Source organism: Achroia grisella, unplaced genomic scaffold (assembly GCF_030625045.1).
Source record: "Achroia grisella isolate CSIRO2021 unplaced genomic scaffold, CSIRO_AGI_Agris_v1 utg640, whole genome shotgun sequence".
Taxonomy (NCBI): Eukaryota; Metazoa; Arthropoda; class Insecta; order Lepidoptera; family Pyralidae; genus Achroia; species Achroia grisella.
In genome coordinates this window covers 5,643,892-5,664,629 of record NW_026712977.1, presented here as the reverse complement: position 1 = coordinate 5,664,629, position 20,738 = coordinate 5,643,892, and the positions used below count along the sequence as shown (strand labels likewise).

The window sequence follows — 20,738 nt, the reverse complement described above, 5'->3', positions numbered from 1 at the left end:
AACGACTGTATTTTTTTAGCGTATGTGTACTGACTGATAATAATTTTTTTTTATACTAAGTGTTCATCGTGTGGACCCAAATCAATTTAATCAAGATCTGTTCAGTAGTTTTAGAGTTATATTAAATTAGTTTCTTCGGCATTGAACACTTATATTTATCTTTAAATATCTAATTATTTCAGTACTTTGTATTTTTTTAGCCATTCTCTCAATATAAAAGTCACAAAAGTAAAGACAGATAAATTAAATCAATAAGGCAGTTGGTATTAATTTATTCTTTACGTAAATTTACATAAGATATCATTATAAACTATACCTAGTAGTAAGGAGAGTTCATGACGTGTTTATTTGTTTAAACTTATTAAATACACGCTGTTCATCTTCACCATTGTTGTTAGATCGTTGCAACTCCGTGACATACTTCTTCCGTAGCTCTCTCTTCATATCGAAGAACAATATTGGATATAATCGCATAAATTTTCTAAACTGTCCTTTCTCTAGGACCAAAACCTGAAAGACAATGATTGAATTAAAACAGCCGGAAGAGCATTAAGATTTTTTTATGCAGTTAGAATGGCAAACAATCAGACGGCTAACCTGACGGTAACCGGTAACACCTATACACAATTATATGTATATGAACTACGGACTCATGGGACAGACCTGACCACTCATGCGTTGCCATTCAGCAGGACTAAGACATTACGCTTCTTATCCTGTGATTTCATTACATGTTACAACTGTATATTACCACATTACATTCCAATTTTTCCATACAAATGTGAAAGCACTTGCTTGACCTTCAGTTTAATTTTAACTCGGGGTTTTTCCTACGTTAAATTGTTATACACAATTGTTTAGACGCCTGAGAGATTTTTACATGTTGTACACACGATGCAAATTGTTACTGGTGACCTAGACGACTTCGTCTAGGTCACCAGTAACAATTGAAAACTTAGTTAAGGGTTCTGCTTTTGCACTTGCAAAAGCAGAACCCTTAAGAGATGACACTCTTCTGTATATGAAAAACCGTAACAATTCCTAACTATATGTTATAATATTCATGTGATCTGTGCATAAGTGTACTAATATGTCATTATCGTCATTACATAGTATAAAACAAAGTCGCTTAAATCTTGAAATGTTTTTTTTAATAGATAGAGTGATTCTAGAGGAAGCTTTATATATATTGCTTTATTATACATGTACACCGGTCCGAAGCCAGGGCGAGTAGCTAGTAGTTAATAAAAAACAAACTAAAATCATCAAAACATTTTACTATTGTATTATTAGACAATTAATAGTCACAATTTACTATTTTACCATTTATTGTTTTATACGTTTTGTAACCGTTACACATTCTTCTAACAATCTTATCCAAACTCCTTTATGACAGCTTGTGTCATTTGTCTTTTGACACTGACTTATTTATACAACATAGATTATATATCATTATTACTACTACATCTTCCCCTTTAAAGAAATTAAATAACAAAACTAAAATTCACAATCATAGTCCTTAAGATAACTAGGAGCATTAATTTTCCTTTTAACCAAACAGTATTTTTCAAATAAACTATATCCTGACCTATGTAAAATTTATCATTACTTGTTAAAGCACATTTATCATAATTACATTTATTAGCATTGTCCCTTTTAGCTTGATAGTCATTAAAATCGTTTACAACTTTAGGAAGTAACAGTTTGTCATGAATAGATATCTTAGACCTAATTAATCTACTGAATAACAATTGTGATGGTGAATATGGTGAACCCAAAACAGGAGTATTTCTATATTCTAACAATAAATAATGTATGTCTAATTTATTTTCAGAACACTTCTTTAACATATTTTTAGCAATGCCCACAAACCTTTCAAATCCAAAATCTAATGGTTTTACCATTCGATTTTGGATATAATGGACTGGATGTTATTATTACAAATTGCCATAATTTTGCAAAATTTTGAAATTCCCAGGAATTAAATGGCATATTATCAGCTCGTATTACTTTAGGAATGCCATGTATTGAAAAAATACTTTTTAATATTTTTATTACTGTGGAAGCAGACAATGATGATACTTTAACCAATTCAAACCATTTTGAATAGTAATCAGCTACAATAAGATAATTTTCTCCAGAGTAATTAAAAAAATCACAACCTATTTTCTCAAAAGGTAAATTAGCTCTTATATCCAAAATCATGGGTTCCTTTGCCTTCCTAGCACTATACTTCTCACACAATGCACATTTTGACACAACATTCATGATATCCTGTTTAATGCCTGGCCAATAAAACAAAGAAGCAGCTCTAGATTGTGTTTTTGTTATACCAAAGTGTGAACTGTGCACTTCATTGATAATTTTATTCCTTAATATTGCTGGAACTATTATCTTATGATCTACATATACTACCGAGTTTTCATAATAAATGTTATTTTAAAATTTATAAAATGACTTTACATGATCTGGCACTTTACTTATCTTATTTGGCCAACCATCTCTACACAATATTATTAGACTTTGTAATATTATGTCATTCTTAGTTTCCGAAATTATCTCCTTCATATATGCATTAGAAACATTTACTGTATGAACTACTTTATCAATAGACAATTCAAAGTTTTCAATACTGGCTGTACTCGACGCCCTACTTAATGCATCAGCAATCAACATTTGAGATCCCCTAATAAACTGCAATTCTAAATCATATATAGCAAATTTAATTCTAATTTTCCTTAATCTCTGTGAATTTATCTCATGCAATTCTTTGTTAATTAAAGCTATGAACGGCTGATGGTCAGTCTGTACAGTGATGTGTCTACCATAAATATAATAATGAAATTTACGACAAGCAAATAACACAGCTAAGAATTCTTTGTCTATTTGCCCATATTCACATTCAATTCTACTAAGACTTTTTGATGCAAATGCTATAGGATGCTTATTTTGTAACAGTACACATCCCATGGCATTCTTGGAGCTGTCTGTCTGTATTACAATTGGTAATGAGGGATCAAAATTTTGAAGTACTGGTGGGGACATTATGAGCTGTTTTACTTTCTCAACACATTTTGTGTGATTTTCATTCCACTGAAAAACTATATTCTTTTTTAGCAGTTCACGAAGAGGAGTTATTATTTCAGACAAGTTGAGAATAAAATCTCTCAAATAATTAACAAATCCTAGAAATCTCTGTAAGCTCTGTTTATCATTAGGCATATCATAATTAATTATTGCTTTTATTTTGTTACTATCTGGCCTCAGGCATCCATCTACAATTTCATGACCAAAATAGTGCACTATGTTTGGTAAATATCGAAACTTATTTATATTAAATTTAATATTCAATTCCCTAGCTCGCAATAGCACTTTTTTTAATGCTACATCATGTTCCTCTTTAGTGTTACCAAATACTAAGAAATCATCAATATATATGAAAAGATTATCTATATCATTAAAGCATTTTTCACAATTTTCTTGGAATATTTCAGCAGATACATCTAACCCAAATGGTAAGACATTAAAAGAATAAGTGCCAAACACTGTAGAAAATGTACACAACTTTGTACTCTCCTCTGACAACCCTATCTGCCAAAATGATTCTTTTAAATCTAGAACAGAAAAATATTTAGCGTTACCTATTTTCGTTTTCAAATCATTAATTGTAGGAATCTGATATTTTTTTAGTATACATTTATTTAAGGACTTAGGATCTAAACATATACGTATAGAATCTTCATCTTTTTCTACTATTACAATCCTATTTATCCACTCTGTGGGTTCCTTTTGTTTCTTAATTATTCCCTGGTTACATAAGCGATCTAACTCTACTTTTAGCTTCTCTTTTAATTTTATAGTTACTCTATGTGGAGGTTTAGATACAGCTTCAGATCCTGGTTTCAATTTAATTCCATACCTCTTAGGAAATCTCCCGGACCCTGTAAATACATCCATATAATCATTGATAATGTTACTTCTGTTTGTGTTTCCTTTAAGGGGGTCTTCCTATGTGACGGCCTGTTTTTTAGGGATATTTTAGGATTTTTTTCTACGACCAGTAAATATTTAGAGCTTCAAGTTTTTTATCATTTATTAACACATATTTGGACAGTATAAATATAAAATTTCAGCTAAAAATATTCAGTCAAACTAGAGTTACAGCGCTCTGAACACCCCCGCCTCGAAAAAAAGAGCTCCCACTTCCTCCACGATTCCGGCTGATCGGCTTATCTGAAAAAAAAAAAAAACGGCGTTTTAATTTGTAGGCTTAAAAGCACGGAATGACCTATAATCAAATGAATATAAAAAAAATTGGATTTTTGATAGACATTTGAAATAAAAGTTGCAAATTAGGCGTTTTTTTTTTTTTTTTTTTTGCTATAAAAAAATCGAAGTTTTGAAAATTTTCGATTGATAATAGTTCATTCCATGCGTTTATATATATTGAGTGTGCCCTGTAAATTTCAAGTAATTCGGTCCAGCCGTTTCTGAGATACAATGGAGGAAAGTTTGAAAAACACAGTTTTGAGAAAAACGCGTTTAAAGTTTCAAGTCCGTTAAAAACTATTAAAATATCAACTTACTCTCAATCGGCGATGCCTGGTCCATAGAGTATTCCTTCCTCTTCCTCGTGAAACTCTTTTAAAGCAGATTGTTCAGCTCTTGAGTCAATCCTGGCTTGTTTAACGACATCACTTACGCGCCGCTCAGAGCGTAAGATTCGCTTTTCATCCCGTTTCTCAACATACGCTTGGACTTCACGACCAACAGGGCATCCCATAATCGACATAACTTTTAAAATACCTTGAAAACCTTCATTAAAGATAATAACTGCTAAGTAGCTAGCAATTTCAACAACTTTGGGACCAGAATGAAGATGTTTAGGAGCGAAAGTCCAAATCAAAGAATTCAAAGATTCGTTATTGTTTTGTGTCTCTGCTCCTAAACAACAAATTAATAATTCGTCTTTCGATAAATCTTCGAAAACCGGTTTGATAGCTTCTTGGACTTGCGGAATTAGAGGTGGTTTATCGTGATGAAATTGGTCCAGTTCATTATTAGCTTCAGCCTTACGCCATTTACACCAACTGTCTTCGCCTTCTGGACAAAATTGATGCTGAGGGTTTTCATCAGAAGAACATTTGTGATAGTACGTTGCCCAAACTTCCTTTCTCATATCTTCAAGCGAATCTGGATGGCGTCGAATTGCTAATCCGTAGAATTTTGTAATTTCTTGGATAACTTTATCAGTAAGTTTACCTGCTCCTTTTCTGTTTAAGTCTGTAGAAACATGTCTAAACTTGTATAAACAAATATATTAATAAAAGGGAGGCCAGGTATAAAGCCGACGGTACACAATAGGCCCGGTCTCTAACTGCCAACTCACCGCTCCGAACCGCTCTTTCTTTTACCTGCTGTATCTTTAAAACGACTTCGAATTTTCTAAAATCGCTTTACTACCGTATTCTAGACATGTTAAGGGAGCAATTTATGAAAAAAAAAAAAATCGATTTTTTCAACCCATCACATAGGAAGACCCCCTTAATATCCTTAACTCCATTTACATCCTTTCTTAGCACTAGACCAATCAATTCACATGTATATCTTCCTAATGTGGGTTGAAGACCTGATTCTGTGACTATAAATTCAAATTTAATTTGACTTCTAACAATACAAGCCCATGCACTTTAATACCAGATTTATTATAAGCATGTAACGTAATTCTACATTTATTTAACAAAATCTTTTTGCTCTTCAAAAGGTTTTCATATATATTGTATGGAATTAAATCTACCTCTGAACCTGTATCCAGTTTGAACTTAATATATATGTTATTTTCTACTAATAATTTTTGCACCCATTTATCATTATTGCTATTGTATACTGACCCACAGTAGTACTCTCCTTCAGAGCCTTGTGGCTCCTGTTTTTCTACAGCTTTTACATTCTGCTTCAATCTCGTACGACAAACAGATCCAAAATGGTTAAGTTTCTTGCATCTGGAACATTCCTTTCCTCTTGCTGGACACTTTTCCATTTTTGCCACATGTATTTGACCACACCATTTACAGTTGATTGTCCTTTCACTGTGATGTTTTTGCAATACCTGATCCACATGGTTATCTTTTTTCTGAATCTCCTCCACTTGCCTCTTATCCATCTCTGATATTCTCAATCTTTTTATGACTTCTTCTAATTCCATGTCTCCTTCTACCAACAATTTCCTTTGACATTTTAAATCTGACGTGCCCAAAACTAATCTATCGCGTATTGCTTCTTGTTCAGATTGAAATCCACAGTCTTTCACTAATTTATTTATATCCGTCAGGAAATTAACAATGGCTCACCTTCAGACTGACACCTTTGATAAAATAAGAATCTACAATACAACTTATTCTTCTTAGGCTCACAATATGCTTCGAATTCTTGTAATATTCTAACATAAGTTTTCTCTTCATTTTTCAAGTTGAAATTGTTATAAATTTTTATACCTTCTTCTCCCACTAAATTCAACAATATAGCTACCTTTCTTGCGTCTGGTATTTTTTCCAAGCCCTTGCTTGAAAGCCCTCCATTTCTCGGCCAAATTTCCCGAGAGTACAAGTTTTTCCGGAAAATAACACTGCATCTTTTTATATGGTTTCGTTTCGTCTCGACTGCGCCATGTATTATTAGACAATTAATAGTCACAATTTACTGTTTTACCATTTATTGTTTTATACGTTTTGTAACCGTTACACATTCTTCTAACAATCTTATCCAAATTCCTTTATGACAGCTTGTGTCATTTGTCTTTTGACACTGACTTATTTATACAACATAGATTATATATCATTATTACTACTACAACTACAGACAGCAATATATTGTAACTCGTTTAAATAAAACTAAAGAAAATTAATGAGAAATACAGAAGAAAAAATATTTAATTTTGATTAACGACGACGAATAATGAAACTTAAATAAATATACAATTAGATTGGAAACAAAATTAAAAGCTAATAAAAATATAATCATGTAGTTTTCTTCTACAGTAAAATGCCTTACAGAAAAATATAACCGATTTAAAGACCCTATTTCTTCAAAGTAATTTAATTTAGTAGGTACATACTCTACAAGCTGTGACAGCGGTCACATATGACATCCTAATTTCTTTATCAGTCACGAGTGATAACTCTCCAAAATAATCGCCGTCTATCAGGTGGCCCATCTCTTCATTCTGTGTAGAATAGACCGCCATTACGCCAACGTCTATAATGATTAGGCCAATTCCCTGTACCCAGGCCTGTAAGAAATCGGTAAAATCAAGTATCAGAAAATCTAAAACATTAGGCCTATGGAACCCAGACTACAAAATGTATGTTTGGATAAAATTTAATGGAGAAATATTAATTATTGTATTAAAGTATATCTCATTACAAATATTTAAGGCTTAAACAAGACCACATACTAACTTCCGCAACAGCAGCGTGCTTCAAATAAACTTCTTCTTTCAACATGAATATCAACTGCTCGACCACTTTTAAGGGCCAATCAGTAAAATATGGAATCCTCATAATAAGACGGCTGTAACAGTTGAGAGCAATCTCTCTCTTCAAAACCAACGGGAGAGCTCTAAATAAACAATTTTGTTTCTCCACTTGATACAGTTTCGTCATGTTAAATTCGAAATACTGGGTTACTTTAGAACAAACTTTGTCAGGTAACTGACGACATTTTATCAAATTCAAAGTTATATCTTTATTGTTCATAAGCTCATCCTGCTGAAATGTTTCTCTACTTATACATGTAAAACATTCCATTAAACTCCACATGTAAAAAACATTAGCAATTATGTAAGCCAATAGAGAACACAGCTTGTCCAAATAGAACTTTTTCATAGTAAAACCGAAGTTAAAAAGCAATAAAGACTTGCAAACCCTAGCAAAGTCGAACGCGAAGAACTTCAGGTCTGTTGGAGGATTCTCTGCGGCATATTTTATTCTGATGACTAGGCCATAATATGAGTTCTCATCGACGTGGCCTTTATAAATTATATTTAAAAGACTAATAGTGTCGGAAAAGTTAATGAACTGCAGCATGGTGAACAGACCCAACAGTCCAATACGTAGGAGTCTTAAGAAGCATGTCACTTTGAACGAAGCTCTCTCTCGCGTCAAGAACGTTGATAATTCGAACACTCTGAACAGACTTATGACGCTGATCAATTTCAATGTACAGTTGAACTTATTTGATTTACACTGCATACAATCGATATCATTTCCATATCTAATAAACATTAGACACTGTATTGGCATGGCAGAAACCACGTGTATGAAGAGTTTCATAGAACAATAATGGACAATTGCCTTGTGAATGTCAAGAACGACTTTACGAGTCCTTTTATCGACGTATCCGGTCCTAATATTTATAAATAAATCGAATATAATCACACCTTCTAGAATAATAGCCATATAGTGGAAATGCAGTGAAAATTCTCCATATATAAGAGATGTGTTGTGATGGATTAAAACTTTGTATAGGCATACCACACACAGAATCCACACATCCCAAAAACTCCTGAAAGATTGATAATATATACTAATAATAATAATGCTAAGAATAAAGACCCAAAAGTCCTTATCCTGACCAAGCCAGACATTTAGGTCATCTATTAAAATAATAATAGGAGTAGGTAACTACAAAATTTACACTTTTTAATGCTGGGTGCATTTTCATTATGTTTAGCATAAGAAAATTTCATAAGTCTTCAAATAATTAGTGAGGTTTTAAAAATTACCTGAATTTGCTCAAAGGATGTATGCAACTTCTATATCTACGAAATTGTTTGGCCCTTTCTATTCTCATGGCATGTGAGCTATTGTAATATATTCTAGATCTATTATTACTATACGACAATAGGAACATATTGTACCACCAACGTTCAAACTTGGCCGTCCAAGAATTCCCTTTTATGTCGATTTCAAGAACATCTTTTTCCTGTATAATTGAGCAGGCGTGATCATAATGATTCGTGGAAATCATGTCTTCCATACATTTTCATAAAATACTAAACCTATTAGCAAACAATTAAAACATATATTTTCACTTAACATGTAAAAACAACACTGAAAAGTAATACATTAATCAATACATGGTTATCACATAATTTTTTTTGTTATTAAGTGTCACGAAGTAATCGCATTTTTTTTTTTAATTTTAGATTATACACTCATTCTTATTTAACGATTATTATTTAAATGTGTGAAGTATTTACTAGTATCCTAAACCTATAAAGCCATTTCTACAACGCTATAGTCGTGCCAGAACCAAATTTCCTCTCGGTCGTATACTTCTAAAATGATTAAAATAGAGCTGCTGTCAATAAATAATGTCAGCTGCAGTTCCGGTGGTGGGTTGAGGACCTATTCACTTGATGGCGTAGAAATTCATTAAATACAAGAATAAATTTATAGCGCCATCTAAAATTTCTATTACTCTATCTAGTAAATATTAAACACAGTTACGAGTTAACTTGAGGGAACTGAATACTATGTAATAATATTTGCCTTATTAATTCTTAAGCGCGCATTTTTTTAATGGATAAATATGCAATAGTGAAAATACCTACGTAGGTCTCTAGCAGGTTATGGATACCAGTGAAGTATCATAGGATAAGGTTGCAGTCGGGTCAGTTAGTCGCTAAACATGGTGAATTAGCAACTATGGATTCCAGATGGATATCAGAGGCCCGATTACTCAGACCTCAAAACAACTCCCTTAGAAGTATTCTGGTTAATTTATAGTGAATTCTCCATGACGGCTTGATTGAGTTACTGCAATCATTCTGCACTGTGGCCAGCTTTTAAAATTAGCATAAGCACATGCACCAGTCCATCATCTATAAAAATTATCAAATAGCTTGCCATTGACTGCCCAAACCGTTTGCATGTGTATCCATTCCCAATTATTTTCTTTTTGTTGGTGACCCTCGATTTTTCACTTATTTTCTTGAAATGCTATGAAGGTTACCTAAAAAATTTGATGAAGGAAGCAAAGGAAATTTTGGAAGGCAACAATAAGAAATGACCCCATTTATTGTAGTAAATTTTTTTAATAGGTTTTATTTTTTGTAACAAAATTTGTAAACAAAAACAAAGAAAAATTATTATTTTATTTTATACTAGCTGTTCAGGCAAACATTGTTTTGACTTAAAATAAAAAAAAATTTACGGGTGGACTACCCCTAACATTTAGGGGGATGAAAAATAGATGTTGGCCGATTCTCAGACCTATTCAATACGCTCACAAAATTTCATGAGAATCGATCAAGCCATTTCGGAGGATTATGGGAACGAAAACTGTGACACGAGAATTTTATATATAAGATTATCTCTTATAGAATTTTAATTTAATATTAAGGTTAGAATGTCACTTTTCTCATATGTTACGGAGCATTCTCTATTACAAGAACTGCATTGGGTTTTAACTCTTGGTAGAATTTTCTACCAATTTTTGTATTGATCACAATTAATTTCTGTTTAATAATCATCAAGTCCTTTGCATTGCTGGAAATTTTAGTGCACTATACTTCACAAAACCATCTTCACTCCCAACATGGGATACTACAAGTCGTCTTCCTGATGGCCGTTTTAGGCCTGTTGTAGGGCCTTTGAAAACAGTTGGGATGATTGCATGTGCAGTTGGTGTCCTTGTGCCTAGTCTCAGAATAGCCTGAAATGTTCAATAAATAAGAAAGTGGAAAGGACTTCTAAATAAAGACAAAATAATAAAAAAAAAAATATTTTATATACCTTCATTAATCCACATTTCATCTTGCTAAGAGACCTTCCACTGTTTCTTTGTCAATGTCGCCATAAATTTATGCACTCTTGGTTGATTAATGTACGGTGTTTCATTTTATGTACTTGAAGAGTATTTTGTAGAAAGAGTATTGTATATGTTTTTATAATAAATTGCCAGATAGTGTTTTAAATTTAAGTGAAGGCAAATTTAAGATACATGTAAAAAAAACACTTTGCTCTAAAGCTTATTATAAAATAAACGACTACTTAAATGACTACAATGTGTGGACTTAATTATAATTTTAACTTTTGTTATGAGGCATATAATTTTTCCCATTGACATGGATAATGTAATAACATTAAAGAAACTTATTATAAATGATTTTTTATAATTTGTAATGACATATTGTAAATTAAATAATGTAAATTTAATATTGTAATGGGTGAAAACTGTGATCGGTACAGCCTATGCTGTAAATAATATAATTGACGTAGTGGAGTAACCTGAAACAGTCATGCTCGCTATAAAGTTCAAACTTGTGGCGGCGTGGTGAGCCAGGTCGATGTGCTCCCTCTAATATGGTTGAGTACAATGATGGCTGGCTCATACGTCATACTCGTGAACGGGTGCTACTTGTGGGGACTGGTCTGTTCAGGTTGTGAACACTGATTAAATTTTTTGTTCTTTGCGATAGCATATGCTGGTGGTCACTCTATTCTCCCAAATTTGAATTTTAAAAACTATATTTATTGTAAACATGTTCCACTATTATTTGAAAAAGATACGAGCTGAGTTTCTTGTCAGTTCTTCTCATCTCGATATCATTCCGAACTGACGGTAGATTTGACATATCATAAGAGTCTGTAATAGACCTACATGAATAAAGATATTTTGAATTTGAATTTGAATTTGAGAGCTTCTTGAAAATAATGTAATTTCTGGATCTCCTTTAAGAGTCTAAAAATTTATAAAGAGTGTAGGTAACTGAACGAACTTAAATTTAGATCAAACATTATAATATGTACTTATACCATTAAATTCAATTATAAAAAGGAATTTTGACTTTGTTGTAGATCACTGCTATAGTCTATATGATTGTATTTTATATCTTCAAAATTGTCTACATGTATAATAATAGTAAGAAAAAATACATTACCTAAATGTTGGTGATTCCTTTCTGTAAAGGAATCTATGCACTTGGTGAAGTATAGCCGACTAAGCAAATTGTTTAATTTATTTTAAATCTGATTTATTAAAATACAAAGAAAAAGTCATGTTAGTAATAACATTTTTTTTGGTTTTCTTTTTTTCCGCCACAGGTCAACTTCCATTTAGATATCAGTGTGACATTAATGACATTGAAAAGTCACAAAACGTTTCCCATCGTTGAAGATCTATTTAGACATACTTACCCATACGTATGGGCATACGTATCATATCAGACAGTTTATTTCATATTAAAATCATACTTGTTATTGATTCTTTCAAATAAAAAAATATTTTATAATTTTATTAAAAATTCTGAAATATTAAATGTTAGTGTCATTTGTATTGTATCATAATGTGTTCGTCTGCAGAAGAAGTGTTCCATTATTATAAATAATTTAAAAAAATGTAAATATGACATTGACATTACAAATTCTCTTTGATCTGTGAACATGTTACAGCTATTGCATCCATTGCATAGTTATTGAATATTGATGTCTTCCGTCTGTTTTTGTTTGAGAACTGACGATAATTGCAGTACAATATGCCTAAAAACATAACTAGCGAAGTGCGAGACATAATTCTAAGAGTGAAAGAGTTCATGGATGAGGAGAAACGAATGCAGGTGCCGATAATACCTCTGAGTAAGGTATACGTAAGGGTATCTGCTGCTACAGGTATGTCGAAAAAATTAATAATATATCACACACTTACAATTTTGCTGCCTCCTAATATTTCATTAATACCTCTATATAGTATTTCAGTGACTTCTATATTCTGAACATTTTTATTACCAATCATTTAAACATTCCTCCTGTGGTCTACAATGTAATTTGTGGGTACTTGAATATTTTTATTAGGGTACTACGAGAATCCAGTATTTTATACAATAGTGTATGTATAAAAACATACACTATTGTATCAATGTATAATAATGATGGGGTTTAAATATGATAACAAATAAGTAAAATATTATTTACTATATATATATATTAGATAATAAAATTAATGATTTTTATGGTATCTTGTTTCTATTTAGAGGTAGTTTTAGATTGTTTTACTTTCATGGTTGATCTCATGTTTTCTTCACAATTTTAGTGTTAACAAAACTGCTAAAATGTTGCAACATCAACATAACTTATGTTTATGTCAACATCTCTTAAATAAAAAGAATGTGGTCAGTTTTTTTCACAGCACTGACAGTGCTTGCTCTTTATACCCAGAGATTTTAACTGCAGACGGAAACCATATCCACATGAATAGGGATATCATCAACATGTACTTTTTCCTTAGCCCATTTCTTTAGGGTAGGTGTAATGTAATATATGTCTGTTTTAGGAGTCTCTGAACGCACTGTACTAAATATAGTCAAAGAAGCAAGGCTAGTGGAACAAGGGCTTATTGATCCTGAAACTTTAAAAAAGACACCTAAAAAAAGAGTAAGGACCAAAGGTAAAATTGAAGTAGATGAATATGATTTACAAGTCATTAGAAGAAAAATACATGAATTCTACGCTTTCAAGAAAGAAGTGCCTACTATTAATAAGTTATTAGAAATTTTAAAAGAGGAAATTAACTTTAAAGGTTCTCGGGAAACCCTAAGAAAAATATTACGGAAAAATGGCTTCCAATTTAGAAAAACTAAGAATAATAAAGAGAAGGATCCCATACCGGAAGCGACATCATCAGTTCCTCCAATGGTCGCGCCATATATTCATTCAATGTTTAGTCATAAAAATATACAGTAGGAAACCATGACATTCTTGTAGAGCTTAGAGCCTATTACACTATCATATATATAGAAAATATTTACAAAGAATTCTTAGTAAATGTTACAAGAGAAAGTAACAGTGATCTCATTACACTGGAACACTATGATAGCTTAATTTTACAATGTCTCATAAAGATGAGAAATACCTACCTACCTAGTCTTAATGAGATCACTTCTTATTTTCATTCTGTATTTATTTATGAAATATATGATGATAGTTTAATAAGTGTTGTCTGAATTGAAATTTGAGACAAAAATGAATACCATTTCTAAAAGTGAACTAATGAGTGAATTTTATTGACTAGTAGTAACATTATACACATACAATCTATTTTACTTTAACACATTGTATGTGTTCAATACTACAATAATGTATTGAAAACTGTGCAATTGATATGCAATATTGATATAACTTTAATATTTATCTCTCACATTAATGTTTATTTACATTTTTGTACTCAAATTACATTTCAGATTTTAAAACATAGAATTTAGATCATCTGTAGTGATATTAGTATAATATCCTATCTTATATAATATTTCTCAATTTTATGTTCATGTTTGTTATATTCTTTTTTCTGGATTCTAGCATATCTAGTAATCTTTATACCAACCAGCAATTTTTTTATTACTAGTTCTAAATAATGACACTGTCTACAAAGGTATTATTACATGGTACAAATCTCAAGAGGGAACAATACGTAGGTATTATATGACAAAGGTAAAACCATTGTTCTTTAAATTTCTAAGAATATGAATGTGATTTTTTTAAATTATATTTTGGAAATAAGGGTAAAGATATGTATATAGTATGGAATGATGAATGATGATATGGAAGTAAATATCAAGATGACTACAAACAGGGATGAACGCAAAAGAAAAACAAACATATTACGCCAACCCCAAATAAATGGGATAAGGAAGAAGCAGATGATGGTAAATAAACAGCATTTGAGATAATTTAATTAAACTAACTTATCAATATCTAACCTGATATCATTGAAGATACTAGAATGAAGGTAGAAATAAATATTATTATTATTTGGCCTGTCAGAGTCTATAATGTCTTTCTAATGGATTAGTTGAAAATATTTTAATTCTATATTTCAATAGATGTGTGTTATGATAGTTCCACAAGGTGTAATTTCAGCCCTACCCGCACGCGGGGGTGTACTAGAGCTCAGTAAGTCAAATACGCTCGTATATCGTCCGACGTTTAATAACACCCTTTTTATATTATTGAATAAACTGTTTAATTTTTATTTTAAATATAACATAATTGTATGGTGCACAGCATACTGCTGCTTCCGCCGTTTATTTTTTTTAAATAAACGGCGGAAGCAGAATTAAAAAAGCGTACGGCCAGTTTGAAATTTGACAAAAATAGTGAATAATGTGGTTATGGTTATAGAACTTCACTATTTGCATTCATAACGCACGCGTGTTTAATGAGCTTTATACATCAAAAACCGGTGAACCAATATCTCCTTAAAGAACAAATGTCTTTGAAATTGAAAAATAATGTAACTAGTTTATGAAGGTAACATACACTTGTTAAAATAAGTCTGTGGTGTTCTAGTCGCCTATGTATTTGTATGTTTTGGGCATGGTTTTACAGCTTTACTTATGTTCCCTCTTGAAACTCTTGTCTATTTAAATTTATAAATATATTTAATAAAATCATATTTGTAACATAAAATTTAGACTGTATATTATGAAAATATATAGATTCATAATATACACTTAAGTATACTACAAGCCTATGTAAATTGTACTGTGTATATGGTTTACAGACAATTATATGTAAAAAGTATTAAAAAAAATTGAAATCTAGTTGCTGGAAACTTAAAAACATATTTAATAATTTTCCCCTTTGGAACATAAGCAAATTTTCTATTAGACTTTACAAAACCAATAGCATTTTTTTACTGTATCCTGTATACTTTCAAAGAAAAGACAGGCTTTCATTTAATAATACTGTATTTCATATTTCAATACTGTATAAATTTGTGTGAAGTGTTATAATTATGTTAGTACGAATATATATAGATTTAAGCGAGTTAGATTTGCCTTGTTTTCCCTGGCCCATCTGGTTTGTCTCATTTGATTCTGTAGGTATGTATATTATGTATACATGCTGTAAGGTACTTATGAATCTGAAAGGAACTACTATAAACTAGTGTACAGACAGATCTCTTGGTTATAATTATGTTTAGTAATGTACATTATCTTAATAGTTCCTTTAGTTTATCACAGTGTTTTATATTGTATACAAGTTATGCTCTTTATGTGTCAGTAAGACTCATTATTTTATAGATACTTATAAAAACTGATTTATGATTCTTATTTTTTAAAGTATAGAAACTGCGCCAACGCTGACTGTAGAGAGTGTGACTATATTTATTTTGTTTATTACAGAATATAGAATTCCTATATTTTAGTTTTTGATCGAGACTACATAAGAATATTGGTCTATTGTCGCTAAAGGCTGCTTTTTTATTTTAAATTATATTACAAAGAGATGATACCCTTCAAAATAGCTGAAATGTTTACAAATATAATAAGATTTAATTAGGTATATTATTAACTTTCTTCCTTTTGTGTACTTCCAAATGTATATACAAATCTACACTATGATGATATACTCATACATACCACCCTGAACTAATTGATAGTTCAGTAGACAGCTAATAAAGTTAGTTTAGATAAAATTGAACTGATTAGTTGCCATGAGTAACAGATATATGTAAATTAAATATAAAATCATGTGTACTCTGGTCCATAATATAATGAGACTGCTCATTTGAATGTAATATAGTCATTGTTTCATGCGCAAAAATCCATGGCGCTACATTAAGCAAAAGTGTTGCCACGAAATTACATCGTATAACGTAAACTGTCACTAGTGAACAAGTGATATTGAATATACTTTATATGATTCATCAGTTTTTCTTTGTAGTATATACGAATACAAGGTTTTCTAAAGATTGGTAAGTTCAATAATCCATTCGGGATTATTGTATTAATTTTTCGCGTTATTTATGATATTTTTTCATTACGGTTAATTAATTTGTACACATGCTATTCAGATCCCATCATTTTTTTTTGCATACAATCACGCCGCGGTTTTAAAATCTCTAATAATTATTATACGTTCGTATATTGCAACTACAGAACAAAACAGAAAAATTGCAGTGGAAATGGCGCTTTTATATGTGGAGACTGATATTCTGAGTCATGCATCTCATGTTCTAAGATTAAAGCTATTCTATGATAGGGCAGGATTATACTGTAAGATTAATATGGAAGTGTATTTTTGTATTTGTCACTAAAATGTGTTAGATATTAGTAGATAATAATAAGTAATAGGATCTGTTTAATACGTATTACTGTGTAGACGAAATAACACCAAAACTTTCGCTTGGTGTGGCGCCTTCGATAATTTTAATTACTATCTAAAACTGTGTATATCATGTTTGTATGAAGTAGAATATTATGTAAATATGTAGTTTGAATGTCGTCTATAAAGTATCTATTTAAATCAAAAACTCAGACGGCAATCGATGCTATTTGATATTACTTTTGTTTTAATTATTAACCGCTAGTATATGAACTACAGAACATATGTATATAGGAGATATACAGAGAATATAAGATCTATCAAATTGGCCTCCATCGTTAATGACTGACTTCAACAATATAATAACAATAAATCAAAGGAAGAGATAATGATATGTTGAGAAGATAATGTTGACGGACTGTTAGTAGTTACAGATGGTAGTATAATTTTAATAAAACTCCATTATCTGATGTTTTAGTTTTATTTGTTATAATTAACATTACCTGATAACACGAATCGGCTAATACTAATTGATTGACTTCGAATAAGCTAGCAAATATACCTATCACGTAGGTTGCGTTTTATACGACTTACAAATAATACAATTCCATGGCTTAAAAATATTACATGATACTCCATGCCTTGAATAGATTTAGGCCTAAGAATGATTAATTATGTTTAAAACATTTTATCAGCTTTAATAAACACACCTATTACAATATAATAGACAGAAAGTTCACGAATACATCTTTTTATTACATACAACTTGAAGTAGGTTACTAAAGGACAAATACGATACAGATAACAGAGCAAAACAAAATACAAAACAGAAACTATAACAGTGTATCATATAATTAATTATTCATATGACACTGATTAACTTTTCCCATAGTGCTTAGGTTAGAATACACTACAATATATTTCTACTATGGAAAAATATTATAACATAGTTTCTTAAAACATAACAATATTTCTAGGATACTATGTCTGGGTTCCACACTGTTATAAGTACCTCCTCCTTCCATTACGTTCCTACTACAATTTACCAAATAAAATGGAAAATACGAATATGCTAATAAAATAAATGAAAGTCATTTATAAAACCATACAATAGAATTTTCTCAAATAAATAAATGTCCTAATATACTACATAACAAGGTATAGTCGAGATGACTATAGTTACCCACTTTAAACAAGCGTATGGTAACAAAATATTTACTCCTTAACATTACAGCAATTTTTAATTTGCTAATATTGCTTAAAATCTCACTTTAGTTGATTTTTAAGCGATTGAGAATGAACGAATAGTTGTAAATACAACTTAGAGTAGGTGTTTTATTATAGAGTAAAATTCACAAGATAGTTAAAGACACGCAATTTTTCAAATTAAACTAAAACATAACCATATAACTTTTAGTGAAATAATTTAATGGAGTAATAAACATTTGTTATTATCCTCTCATACGCTAAAACCGATCTTTCGTAGCAAAGAAATTTTTTTTACAAATAAAGTTCAGGAGCCAATCAGTCTGCCCAGTGTACTAATTTATTAGCAAAAACATCGCAATGAAAAGGACCTAAATGAGTGATCGCGGTCATGTGACGATAGCTCAATGTTTGATGAAGGCCTATGACGAGTACTACACATATAGATAGGGGCTGAGATGATAATAATTGAATACTGGCTCACACCGAGTTACCACCAAACTGTAGTATTACTTATAGATAACAAATTACATAATAAAAGTACGATTTAATAGAGATATAAAAAATATTTGTACCTCCATTAAAAATGTACATGTATTAAATTGTTTGCCAGTCACTTGCACTAATATGATTATAGAGATGCACTAAATACAAACATATAATATTAATGCATTAAGGATAATGATTAACTGACAGATTAAATATATTCTAAGTTATAACATGATTGGAAATAGACATCTGCTGTTCTCTACATCCACATTCGTAATATTGTCATACATTATTATTATAATAATTATTAATGATAATACCCTAAATTCTTTAATATATGCTTAAGGGCCAGTAAGTTAAAAATTCAATATATATATGAAAATTAGGTAGGACAATCAAGTAACTAAACCGATTAAAAAATGTTTAAAACCTCGTAAATGTTTTTTAATAAGTATTAATAACATATCATGACACATATTATATATTTCCGACTCTTAAAATCGTTCAATGTCCTATATTTTATACCGACTAGTACAGTAGTAAACTATCAATGGCTCCTTTGGCATTATTTGTCGAATTAATTTGGATTAATGCCTTTATATATTAACAAGCTACCACCTATTCGCTGTTTATTTTTATAATTATAGGGCATAAAATAAAATGAAACTTGGTATGAAATTGACACCGTACTTATCATCTATTCATAAAAATTATAATATCCTAGAAATCCTTTTGCGTGTTTCATACTTTTCCAAAATTGGGAAATAGCTCGAAATTAGGTAGCTAACCTATTCGACAGGTAAAATAAGTATCTAGCGGTCTAGCCTCTTAAGGAGGTAGCTGCAGTCTCTGTGACACGTCACTGTCGGCTCTATAAAAATATTAGATAAAAGTCGGAAGATAAATTTCATACATTTCGCTCACCTATTACAACATTGAAATAAATAAAGAATTACAAATGCTAGAATGAAATAGGCATAAAATATTGAAATCATTTTAAAAATAAGTTAGATAGGTTATTATTATAGAGAAATTAGAATATTAAAGTATTGTACTTTGGTTATTACAATGTCGTCATTCGGATAGGGGACATGAAATGGAATTTGTGAAATATAAATTCCTTAATTATTAATACAATTTGAATATCAGATTAAAGATGTATTCTAATGATTACATTTTACTTTTCCACAACATATATATATATAAGTGATTACTATCATAGTTTATATTTATAAGGTCATGATAATAACTACCAAAGAATCGTCTTCGCGGCACAAGTCTGGCCTTAACAGAACATAATAGTACGTTGTTCATAATTATAATTTGAATGTAACACATACAGTGTTTTTGTAATGAAGAAGTCATAGGTGACTACAGCATCCTAACTAATTTAGAGAAATAACCAATATAAAATAACATCAACATAAAAATGCCAAATGTTATAATAAAAAACAATATGGTTATATCCATAGTAATACCGTTATAGTAATTACATATGAATTTCAATTATTTATGATAATTATGATTATACGAAACGCTTTAATTCATTCTACGAAGCTGAACATAATAACAAAAATTATGTATGCTTATTGAAAGTACTAAATATAATTTAAATTATTCAAATAAATACTCTAAACATTACACTTTAGTGTTGATCTAACTGTTGATTGGAGGACAATCACTAAGAGATCGTAGCCACATATAAATCTATATGTGCTACCTATAGATATAGATAGATGTAGCAACTGCACATATCGGCTATTTCGTCGTTACTATACTTACTAAACCTGACATACACAAATTCAAAGTTATGGTTAACAGTTAAATATAGTGAAAATGGAATAAGTCATATTAAGGTTGAAATGATTAGTGACGAAATTCAGTATCATATGGATAACTGGCAGCATATTCCATTAATAGAAACCTTTTTAACTTGGC

The 20,738-nt window shown here is 30.6% G+C and overlaps 1 protein-coding gene and 1 pseudogene across 1 annotated transcript; one reads left to right on the top strand and one right to left on the bottom strand.

The window, feature by feature from the left end:
- Positions 1–243: 243 nt before the first annotated feature.
- On the bottom strand, positions 244–10,400 carry LOC131849303 (potassium/sodium hyperpolarization-activated cyclic nucleotide-gated channel 2-like; annotated as a pseudogene).
- Positions 10,401–12,447: 2,047 nt separating this feature from the next.
- LOC131849261 (uncharacterized) lies at positions 12,448–15,064 on the top strand. The gene is made up of 2 exons (XM_059199293.1): positions 12,448–12,671; positions 13,333–15,064. Exons 1-2 carry the CDS (start codon positions 12,539–12,541, stop codon positions 13,740–13,742), a joined length of 543 nt encoding a protein of 180 aa, XP_059055276.1. The 5' UTR covers positions 12,448–12,538; the 3' UTR covers positions 13,743–15,064.
- The last annotated feature ends 5,674 nt before the right edge of the window (positions 15,065–20,738 follow it).

Bases quoted from the DNA above. Each gene is read 5' to 3' on its own strand.
- LOC131849261 (XM_059199293.1), top strand. From the start codon at position 12,539: ATGCCTAAAAACATAACTAGCGAAGTGCGAGACATAATTCTAAGAGTG. The intron at 12,672-13,332 runs GTATGTCGAAAA...TGTCTGTTTTAG, and splicing joins AAGGGTATCTGCTGCTACAG to GAGTCTCTGAACGCACTGTA.